This window comes from Loxodonta africana, chromosome 10 (genome assembly GCF_030014295.1).
Source record: "Loxodonta africana isolate mLoxAfr1 chromosome 10, mLoxAfr1.hap2, whole genome shotgun sequence".
NCBI classification, from domain to species: Eukaryota; Metazoa; Chordata; class Mammalia; order Proboscidea; family Elephantidae; genus Loxodonta; species Loxodonta africana.
The window spans coordinates 4601136-4613273 of NC_087351.1; the positions used below are offsets into that span (position 1 = coordinate 4601136).

The following is a 12138-nucleotide window of genomic DNA, read 5'->3' on the forward strand; positions in this document are numbered from 1 at the left end:
CTGTCTCCGAGCCATCACTAAGATATTGTAGTGATTTATTCTATATTTGCTCACTGAGTCTTATCTTGTTTTGTTTTCTTTCTATATAGGCAGATGGGCTACTAGATTGTGCTGTCTTGATTGTTGTAGCCCTTGACTCACTTATGTCCTATTACCAGCTGGTTTGGGCCGTTACCAGATATATAAGCCTAAGAGTCCATTCGCTATTCTTGAGTAGAATCTGCTTTTGTGTCACCAAGTGTGTGGTGCAGACTGTCACCTATCCACCTAGAGAAGTAGTGGTGATAGTTGTGCGCACCAGATTCTAGTAGCAGCAGGGGTTCACACTCCAGTGGGGGGCAGGATGCTGACAGGCTTCCCCCAAGTGCCAGTGAGGTAGGTGTGTCTCTATTCCTAAAGCACTTTGGTGGGTGGGCTCTGCAGCTGTACCTTAGGCCCCCAATGCAAGTACCTCTACAGATTGGTAGGTATCACCCTCCTTAGACCTCTAAGGCAGGAGGCTAGGTGGTCTGGGGGGAGCTTCAGCCCTCAGTTCCCTGTTGTGGGTCAGTGAGGGCTCTGTTGAATATGCAGAGATATCAGACCTGGGAAACTTGTCTTTCCAGTAATCCGTTAAAACAATTGCAGTCAGATCCCTATCAGGAATGCCTTTGCATTATAATAGCCACCTTGTTCCCTGTAGGGATGAAAGCCCAAGACTGTGGATCACATATGCTTGGCTGGAGCTGGTTCTGTGCTTTTAGTCCAATTAGGGAAGGATTTTTGGTCCCTGGGTTTTTTGTAGCTGCTTCTCTCAGGCCAGGAGAATGGGTTAGGAAAAGACCAAAAAAAAAAAAAAAAAAAGAAAGGAAAGAAAAAAAAACACCACAGCCCAGTGCACTCTCTGGCTCAGGAAATTCCAATGTTAATGAAGCCGCCTGGGAAGGGGAGGGGAGGGTTCAGATAAATAGGAGAGAGTAGCACCCCAGAATATAGACAAAGTTACTTATCTTGCTTGGGGTGACTGTTTTATCTGAGATTCCCGAGGGGCGCGTCGAGTGTGTGAGCTGGTGGGTAGATATTGCCCCCAAGGGTCAGGACGCGTCCCGTGCTTGTGCTGTCTCAGAAGCCGTGCTTAGTTCCTCCGCTCCCAGTCCAAAGCCCAGCGCCAAGATTCCCTGCCTGGGACGCCGCATTCCCGGCTCCAAAACCAGTCGCTGCCTCCTGGTGACTTCTCCTTCTGTCAGCCGTGTTGCTGCGCTGCCTGCGTGCACTGGCTGGGCTTCCCCTGAGGTCAGTTCAGGGGGCTAGGGCTGTGCCCCATGTTTGCGCCGTCACAGGGTGCCCTGCTCAGCTCCCCTGCGCCCAGTCCAAAGTCCGGCACCAAGGTTTCCTGACTGGGACGCTGGCTCCAGGCTCCGAAAACAGTCGCTGCTTCCCCGTGGTTGTTCCTTCTCAGTCTCTGTCACTCAGGTCAACTCTTTAGATCTGTTTTTGATGGTCAGGGTTCCTAGATTGTCATGTATGAGATCGATTCACTTGTTTTTCTGAGTCTTTGTTGCAAGAGGGATCCGAGGTAGCTTCTACCTAGTCAGCCATCTTGGCCCCACCTCCCAGTGGTGTATTTTAAAAAAATTCTTTCCTTAAAGTAATTCTAGTTGCTATTCTTTGGCAGTTCAGGTCCATGTATTTTATGATTTTTTATTTTTTGGAATTTAAATTTTATGAATATTTTACTTAAATTTTGGCTTATTATTTAGTGATGGGATTATGAGTTTAGTAGGGTAGAGGCTAACTTATTACTCCAGCAGTTTTCGAGAGCCTTGATTCAAAGAGGCCTGAATTAGATTGTGTCCATTTCAGAGCTTGAAAGAACATTACAGTGATATTAAAAATTGAGACATATCTAAAATGTTGGAATTTATTGATTCAGTGTAAATAAATGAATTAACTTGCTTTCAGAATATTGTTGGTAGTTGTTGTTAGGTGCCATTCAGTAGATTCTGACTCATAGCAACCCTATATACAAAAGAATGCAATACTGCCTGATCCTGTGCCTTATTGTTATGCTTGAGCCCATTGTTGCAGCCACTGTGTGAATCCATCTCATTGAGGGTCTTCCTCTTTTTTGCTGACCCTCCATCTTACCAAGCATGATGTCCTCCTCCAGGGACTGACTGGTCCCTCTTGATAATATGTCCAAAGAATGTGAAATGAAGTCTTGCCATCCTTGCTTCTAATGAGCATTCTGGCTGTACCTCTTCCAAGACAGATTTGTTCGTTCTTCTGGCACTCCATGGTGTATTCAATATTCTTTGCCAACACCATAATTCAAAGGCATCAATTCTTCTTCAGCCTTCTTTTATTCATTGTGCAGCCTTCACATGCATTTGAAGCAACTGAAAACATCACGTCTTGGGTCAGGCACACTTTAGCCCTTAATGTGACATCTTTGCTTTTTAACACTTTAAAGAGATCTTTTGCAGCAGTTTTACCCAATGCAATGTTTCCTTTGATTTCTTGACTACTCCTTCCATGGGCGTTGATTGTGGACCCAAGTAAAATGAATTCCTTTACAGCTTCAATATTTTCTCCATTTATCATGATGTTGCTTATTGGTCCAGTTGTGAGGATTTTTGCTTTCTTTATGTTGAGGTGTAATCCATACTGAAGGCTGTGGTCTTTGAGCTTCATCAGTAAGTGCTTCAAGTCTTCTTCACTTTCAGTAAGCAAAGTTGTATCATCTGCATAAAGCAGGTTGTTTATGAGTCTTCCTCCAATCCTGATGCTATATTCTTCTTCATATCGTCCAGCTTCTTGGATAATTTGCTCAGCATACAGATTGAATAAGTATGGTGAAAGGATACAACCCTGACACACACCTTTCTTTACTCTAAACCACACAATATCCCCTTGTTTTGTTGGAACAACTGCTTCATGGTCTAAGTACAGGTTCCTCATGAGCACAATTAAGTGTTCTGGAATTCCCATTCTTTGCAATGTTATCTATAATTTGTTGTGATGTACACAATCAAATGCCTTTGCATAGTCAATGAAACACAAGTAAACATCTTTCTGAATATTAATGTACTACAATTCCTCAGAGCAGAAGGGCTTTCTTTGCAAATGTAAAAGCAAAGTTTGAAGGTGCTGAGTCTGTGGGGATAAGTGTTATCTTCACAACCCACAAGGCCCTCCTGCAGCCCTGTAGCAGAGCTATGATGTAAGAGTACTTCAAACACAAGCCATGAAAACAGATGCACCACACATGGATAGCCAGAGAGTGTCTGTTTTCATTGTTTCAAGATGGTGACAAAACCCAATCGATATATAGGGTAAAATCTTGGAAGAAGTCTAGAAATATTTTGAAGTTAAGCTTCAAAGCAAATCTTCCTGTCTTCCCCTATAGTCTTGCGTGGATGTCTCTGATACTGTTTTATTGGTGGTGGTGGTGGTTGTGGGTAGGGCAAGAAAAATGATCGGATTTAAAATGTAGACCTTTTAAACTTATTTAGAGGTTTTTATCAGTTTGTGCTTGTTCATTAGGTTTGGGTGTTTCTGCAACTACGACCTGTTAAAGTATCAGTACCCAATGAAATAAGTCTCTGAAGTTCTAGTTAAATGCAGTTAAAATTACCTGATAGAATGCAGTAGGAAATAAAGTAAAAAACAGAAAACAAGAACTTCTCTAATTGTACTACACACACTGATTGTTTTACAGGTATATACTCCAACAAGGGGTTAACCAAGAACAAGTCACAAACCCCATGGTATACCAAGATCTCTAGGCCTGTTTTCTGTAATACCCTAATTATATTTATAGGATGCTACTTTTTCCTCTCTGTTGTCGCTGTTGTCAGATGCCGTCGAGTACGTTCCAACTCATAGCAACCTTGTGCACAACAGAACAAAACACTGCCCAGTCCTGCGCCATCCTCACAATTGTTATTATGTTACATCTCATTGAGGGTCTTCCTCTTTTTCCCTGATCCCCTACTTTACCAAGCATGATGTCCTTCTCCAGGGACTGATCCCTTCTGATAACATGTCCAAAGTATGTGAGACATAGTCTCACCATCCTTGCTTCTAAGGAGCATTTTGGTTGTACTTTTTCCAAGACAGATTTGTTTGTTTTTTGGCACTCCGTGGTATATTCAATATTCTTCGCCAACACCACAATTTAAAGGAGTCAATTCTTCTTCGGGCTTTCTTATTCATTGTCTAGCTTTCCCATGCATATGAGGCAATTGAAAATACTATGGCTTGGGTTATGCTCACCTTAGTCCTTAAGGTGACGTCTTTGCTTTTCAACACTTTAAAGAGGTCGTTTGCAGCCAATTTGCCCAGTGCAATGCGTGTTTTGATTTCTTGACTGCTGCTTCCATGGCTGTTGATTGTGGATCCAAGTAAAATGAAACCTTGACAACTTCAAACTCCTTTCTCTTTATCATGATGTTGCTTATTGGTCCAGTTGTAAGGATTTTTGTTTTCTTTATATTGAGATGTAATTCATACTGAAGGCTGTGGTCTTTGATCTTCATTAGTAAATGCTTCAAGTCCTCTTCACTTTCAGCAATCAGACTCACTAACAACCTTTTATCGCAGGTTGTTAGTGAGTCTTCCTCCAATTCTGATGCCCCATTCTTCTTCATAGTCCAGCTTCTTGGATTATTTGCTCAGCATACAGATTGATAGGCGTGGTGAAAGGATACAACCCTGATGCACACCTTTCCTGACTTTAAACCAGTCAGTATCCCCTTGTTCTGTTTGAACGACTACCTCTTGATCCATGTACAGATTCCTCAAGAGCACAATTAAGTGTTCCGGAATTCCCATTCTCTGCAATGTTATCCATAATTTGTTATGATCCACACAGCCGAATGCCTTTGCATAGTCAGTAAAACACAGGGAAACATCCTTCTGGTATTCTCTGCTTTCAGCCAGGATCCATCTCACATCAGCAATGATATCCCTGGTTCCACATCCTCTCCTGAAACCAGCCTGAATTTCTGGCAGTTCCCTGTTGATATACTGCTGCAACCGCTTTTGAATCAGCTTCAGCAAAATTTTGCTTGCTTGTGATATTAATGATATAGTTCTATAATTTCCAAACTGGGTTGGATCACCTTTCTTGGGAATAGACATAAATATGGATCTCCTCCAGTCAGTTGGCCAGGTCACTGTCTTCCAAATTTCTTGGCATAGATGAATGAGTACTTCCAGTGCTGCATCTGTTTGTGGGAACATCTCAGTTGGTATCCGTCAATCCCTGGAGCCTTGTTTTGCACCAGTGCCTTCAGTGCAGGTACTTCTTCCTTCAGTACCATTGGTTCCTAATCATATGTTACCTCCTGAAATGGTCAAACATTGACCAATTCATTTCAATATACTGACTCTTCTATCTTCTTTTGATTTTTCCTGTGTCATTTAATGTTTTCCCCATGGAATCCTTCCGTGTTGCAACTTTAGGCTTGAATTTTTTCTTCAGTTCTTTCAGCTTGAGAAATGCTGAGTGTGTTCTTTCTTTTCCTCTCTAGATTATCTACTTTCTACTTTTTCCTTTTACTCTTCCTTCAGTTTTTTTTTTTTTTTTCAGTTTATGGCAACTTCTCCAAGTTATAATATTACTATCATAATCTTACTTTGTAAGGGTTATGCTCTCTTTTTTGTTACAGTGCTGTTCACAAATCTACCAGATGTGTTTGCTTGTCCATTGTTTAGATTATTGATGATGTAGTTGGATAATGCTTGTCTATTCCAGGGAATACTCCCTTGCCAGATTGCTATTAGTTTTGGGTACTATTTCTTTTGAGGAAGTTTATCCCATGGTTGCATGCCTTTCCAACAACACTTTGCTTCAGGCTCAGAAAAATTTTGTCACCTGCATTGTTGCCTAGTGAAGGTTCTCCACAGCCCACACCCCACAGAGGGGATACTGTGGCCCATGGAGTTTGTATATGCACATATTGGAAAGTTCTTAAGGTGCTAAATATTTACTCATAGACTTTGGAAGCAAAGTATGTGCTCCTTTTGGGGGGAGGACTTGACATTGGGATAGGTGGATGAGGTAGACGACCAAGGCTAGAGCGGATGTCAAAAGATATCTGAAGTAGCGAAGGGACCTTTTGGAAAGGGAGCTTGGGGAGACTGATGGGTATTGAGCAGATGTTCTGGGTGGAGCGCAGGCAGGTGGCAAGAGATAAAAAGAAGAAAGAGACCTAGGGTAAGATAAAGTAAGGGACGCTGTATTCACATGGTATCAAAGATATTTTCTGCTTTCCTGGCTTTCAGATGACATTAGCAAATTAATGGCCAGATCTTAGCAAGAGGTGGTTGGATGATTTATTTGTAGTTTTTTTTTTTTTAGAAATGTTTGGTAAGTTAAAAGTATAGGTTAAAATACAGGTAGGGGTGTCAGTCACCTGCTTTGCTTGGGCATGAGAATCTGACATGCAGAAAGGTATTTTCCCCTGCTATCCTTACTCCTTTGTATTCTCCCAATAGGATTTCACATATATATATACCAGGGGTTCTTTGCATGCTCTGGGGTTTTGCAGATTTTTTTCTTAAAGAGATTTTGTTCTAGTTTTTTCCAAGTATAGCAGTTAATTCAATGTAATTTCCATGGATACCACCCACCTCTTCAAAAACATCTTTCCAATTACTTCCATTTTTTTATGGGGGAAATATCATGATATTGAGCTTGAAAAAACAAGTTAAGGAGAATTTAAGTGAGAGAACCGAGATTTTGATTTATTCTCATAGTGGCTGTGGCTACTTATCTGATACAAAGTTTACTATAAAATGTGTACTTTGAAATGTTTAATAGATCCCTTTTTACTTTGGTTGATTTCCTATTTTGGTGGAAGAGGTAGCGTTTAGTCCTTTCTGGAGCTTATAATGTTCAAGTAGGGGATAAGAATTTGGAAATGGAGCATACTACCACTTTGGCTTCTTCTTGAAGCAGATGCACTTTCAATAGAAACTTCAGTTCAATTTCCAAAAATAAATATGTGGTCTCCATCTTGGTCTATTCACACTGACTTTTATCTGAGGTGCTATCCCTTGAGAAAAGTCGCTAATGCCTCAAAGGAAGTATCCCCAGAAGAAATAAACCAGCATATAATCCATATCTGTATAAAGAAATAAAATGAAATTTAGAAGTCTGCCTTGGTTCTCCTGTTGTGGTTGAACTCGATAAAGTGCAGAAAAATATGGCGTTGGAAAAATGATTGAATTCTGGCTAGAGATGAATATGCTGCAATTGAAAACTTTCCAGAACAACATGTACTTGGATCCATATTAGAGAAAAATTCTTTTTGAGTGCGTAAGCCAAATGACCCAGGAGAGTTGATAGTGTGAGGCATATTTCACAGTTGTATAAGGAACCCTGGTGGTGTGGTGGTTAAGTGCTTGGCTGCTAACCAAAAGTTTGGCTGTACAAAGCCACCAGCCTCTCTGTGGGAGAAAGATGTGGCAATCTGCTTCTGTAAAGATTATAGCCTTGGAAATCCTGTGAGGGCAGTTCTACTCTGTTCTTTAGGGTCGCTATGAGTCGAAATTGACTGGACAGCAGTGAGTTTGTTTTTTTGGATTGTAAATATTTAAAACTATTTTGCAGCCTTTAAAAAAGTAACTTAGGTTATTTATTTATTTATTTTTAAACTACACAATGAAATTAACCTGCCCACCTCAACTTGTTGGAGAAACCTGTCCTGCTCAACCCCATCCTGAACTCCTAAAAGGGAATGGCTATAAAAGAAGTGTGATAAAGGCTTCCCTCCAGGAAAACAATGCTGTTTTATGTTTTAGAGGATTTTAGAAGATGCATTGCCCCAGGGTGTCTTTTTTCAGAGAGCCTGTCTGGCTTTGGGCAGGCCCAACCTACTGAACACAGTAACTTTTCATCATAAACCACTGTGCCCTTGATCAAGAGTGGACTCCGGTTTCATAATACACATGAGCTTCAAAGAAAGCAATGCAGCATCTTGGCTATGATGTTCTCCATTCTGAGGTGTTGGTTCTAACCAATTAAGTGCCACAAAACCTGTTGCATAGCCCAAGTGTCGTAGATGGTTTTGTAGGTGCTGTTTCTCATTCAGTCTCCCAAGGCTTCTTTTTATCACCCATTGTTGTTGTTCTCCCGCCCTAAATCTGTATTTATTTTTTTCTCTCACTTGTATTTTTGTGACTGCCGTGGACTGTTCTCCTTTGCCACTTTCTTCTATTTTACTTGTTGCCTCCAGTGTAACTGACTTCTGAAACAATGATAGTGAAGTTTCTATACTTATTATTGTAGTTTGAAAAGAATGCCAGTGACTGAATTTATTGTAACCCTTTCTTGGTAATATTCTACAAGTAAATGCAAGCAAGATTTAATAACTGTTATATAAAGCTGGCACCCGAGGGTGGTAGGACAAGCACTCAGCCAGGAGTTAGGCATCTTGATTTTACCACTAACTCAGTGGGTGTTCTCGGGCAAATCACTTAACCTCTCTGGGCCTTAGTTCCCACATCACTCAGGTAGAGGACTTTGTTATAAAAGGCCCCTTGGAATTTAACATTCTAGGAAACTGTGATCTGCTTCCTCTGTTATCTGATGCTGAATTGTTAATTTATTCCTTTGACTATTCTTTTGATTATTCTCCATTCTTGAAAAAGTTAATTTTGTTTTTGTTCTTAGGCTGCAGAGTGAAAAATGGATGAATGTGAAAGTTGGAGACATCATTAAATTAGAAAATAACCAATTTGTTGCTGTGAGTATTTAATATCGTTTAAAGACTTTATCTCATTAAAATAGCATCTGTACTGTTATATTTACATTCGCAAATTCAGCAAATCCATACTAATTTAGAGTAAGTAAGAAAGGAAGATCAGTATGTATTAGTAAAAAGTTTCAATTATAAAATGTTTTTTAAAAAAACATTGATTTATTATTTTTGATAACATGGTAACTCAGGTAAAGCTAAATGATTGTCACCTGATATATTTCCTTTGGTGCCTTTTAAATTAGTAGATACAAAAGATTTTAAGTCAGGATGTCAATTGTTTTATGTAAATAAAAGCTTTTAAAATGCTCATGAGTAGTTAAAAAACAGTTTGTGTTCACACATTTTGAATCCTAATCCTCAATAATGTGGTTAATACTGTTAATTTACGGCCTATTTTAAGAAGAGATAAGCCACTAGTAGCCACCAGTTGTCTTCGAGTAGACTATGACTCGTGGTGACCCTGTGTTGCAGAGCAGGACTGTGCTCAGAGAATTTTCAAGGCTGCGTTTCAGCATCAGATCACAGGCCTTTTTTCCAAGGTTCCTCTGGGTGGGTTCAAACAGTTAATCAATGGGTTAGTAGTCCAACGCCTTACCACTTACCATCTGCACCACCTAGGACTCCAGAGAGAAGCTAAACAGAACAGAACAAAACAAAACAGCCCAAAGCCATTGCCTCCAAGTCAATTCCAACTGGTAGCTAGATTAGAGAAAGATAGTGTATACTCCTTCCTGAATAACCACAGTCAGAAAATGTTTATTGATCTGAGTTAATAAAATGCTAATTAGAGATCTTACTCGGGATATCAAATGCACTATAACTCATATCCTTAAACTCCCAGTGTTAAAATTTCCTTAATAAAGTTCAAGAGTTCAGTCTAATCACTAAAATATATGTGACTAACTATAGTTCAGATTAACCTTAGGGCAATAAAGGCTACACAGATAAAAAAAAAAAAAAAAAACACAGGTAAGAGATGAAAAATCCAAATTATTGTAGTCTTCATGACAAATATATATTAGGTTACTTATAAAAACCTTTGCCATACATGCAATTTTGTGTATCAAATTGTGTTCTTCATTAACTTTGAGACACTTTCCCACCTCCCTCCCCTCAAAAAAAGGCCCCAAGATCTATTTACGAAAACAGCTCCTAAACGTTCACTCTCAGAAAGTCTTTTTTTCATTAAATCACAGCCTGTGTTCACTGAGTTTTCCTGAACAGCCCAGGCTAAAGAGACTAGTCAGTAAACAGTGCATCCACAAAACAGTTGAAACTTTAAGTAGAGAAGTGCTTATTTCTCTCACAACCTCAATTCTTTGGAAGATGGTTGAGAGCCAAGAATAAGGAAAACGGTATTGGGAAGTAGAACGGTAAGCCAAAAGAGACGTTTTGAAGTCAGTCTCTGCACTGTGACTTGGATCTCCTTATACGTAAGAGAGTCTTCCAGGTTCTCACTCACAATCTGTTGTTGTTAGATGCCATCAAGTGCTTCCCACTCATAATGACCCCATGCACAACAGAATGAAACACTGCCCAGCCCTGCGCCATCTTCACAATCATTGTTATGCTTGAGCCCGTTGTTGCAGCCACTGTGTCAATCCATCTCATTGAGGGTCTTCCTTTTTATTTGCTGACCCTCTACTTTTCCAAGTGTCTTAGTTATCTAGTGCTGCTATTACAGAAATACCACAAGTGGATGGCTTTAAAAAAGAGACGTTTATTTCCTCACAGTAGAGTAGGCTGAAAGTCCAAATTCAGGGCATCAGCTCCAGCGGAAGGCTTTCCATCTGTGTCAGCCCCTGGACTAGAAGCTTCTCCACACAGGGACCCTGGGTCCAAAGGATGCTCTTTGCTTCCAGCACTGTTTTCTTGGTGTTATGAGGTCCTGCTGTCTCTCTGCTTGCTTCTCTCTTTTATGTCTCAAGAGATTGCCTCAAAACACAATCCAGTCTTGTAGACTGAGTCCTGCCTCACTAACACAACTGTGGCCCATCCTCCCTCATGAACATCATAGAGGCAGGATTTACATCATAGAGGCAGGATTTACAGTATATAGGAAAATCACAACATACCAGAAATCACAGCCCAGCCAAATTGGTACACACAATTTGGGGGGACATAATTCAATCCATGACACCAAGCATGATGTTCTTCTCCAGGGACTGGTTCCTCCTGATAACATGTCCAAAGTACATGAGACAAAGCCTCACCATCCTTGCTTCCAAGGAGAATTCTGGCTGTACTTCTTCCAAGACAGATTTGTTCATTCTTCTGTCAGCCTGTGGTATATTCAATATTCTTTGCCAACATCATAATTCAGAGACATCAATTCTTCCTCAGTCTTCCTTTATTCATTGTCCAGTTTTCACATGTAAACGAGGTGATTGAAAACATCATGGCTTGGGTCAGGCCCACTTTAGTCCTCAAAGTGACATCTTTGCTGTTTAAAACTTTAAAGAGGTCATTTGCTTGCTCAATGCAACAAGTCATTTGATTTCTTGACCACTGCTTCCATGAGTGCTGATTGTGGGTCCAAGCAAAATGAAATGCTTGACAACTTCAGTATTTTCTCCATTTATCATGATGTTGTTTATTGGTTCAGCTGTGAGGATTTTTAAAAAAATTTTATTGTGCTTTAAGTGAAAGTTTACAAATCAAGTCAGTCTCTCACACAAAAACTTATATATACCTAGCTACATACTCCCAATTGCTCTCCCCCTAATGAGACAGCCCGCTCCCTCCCTCCACTCTCTCTTCGTGTCCATTTCACCAGCTTCTAACCCCCTCTAACCTCTCATCTCCCCTCCAGGGAGGAGATGCCAGCATAGTCTCCAGTCCACCTGATCCAAGAAGCTCACTCCTCACCAGTATCCCTCTCCAACCTATTGTCCAGTCCAATCTCTGTCTGAAGAGTTGGCTTTGGGAATGGTTCTGGTCCTGGGCCATCAGAAGGTCTGGGGACCATGACCACCGAGGTCCTTCTTGTCTCAGTTAGACCATTAAGTCTGGTCTTTTTATGAAAATTTGGCATCTGCATCCCACTGCCCTCCTGCTCCCTCAGGGGTTCTCTGTTGCGTTCCCTGTCAGGGCAGTCATCGGTTGTAGCCAGGCACCATCTAGTTCTTCTGGTCTCAGGCTGATGTAGTCTCTGGTTTATGTGGCCCTTTCTGTCTCTTGGGCCTGTAATTACCTTGTGTCCTTGGTGTTCTTCATTCTGCTTTGATCCAGGTGGGTGGAGACCGATTGATGCATCTTAGATGGCCACGTGCTAGCTTCTCTGCAAAGTGGGATGCAGAATGTTTTGTTAATAGATTTTATTATGCCAATTGACTTAGATGTCCCTTGAAGCCATGGTCCCGAAACCCCAGCCCCTGCTACGCTGGTC

At 40.8% G+C, this 12138-nt stretch overlaps 1 protein-coding gene across 1 annotated transcript in view; it reads left to right on the forward strand.

Annotated features, from left to right (window-relative positions):
- ATP8B4 (ATPase phospholipid transporting 8B4 (putative)) overlaps window positions 1–12138 on the forward strand; it is a 366292-nt gene that overhangs the window by 174722 nt on the left and 179432 nt on the right. Inside the window, exon 8 of the mRNA XM_064291985.1 lies at window positions 8663–8735. Within this exon, the coding sequence (XP_064148055.1) occupies window positions 8663–8735 (73 nt within the window). The remainder of the gene's footprint in view (window positions 1–8662; window positions 8736–12138) is intronic.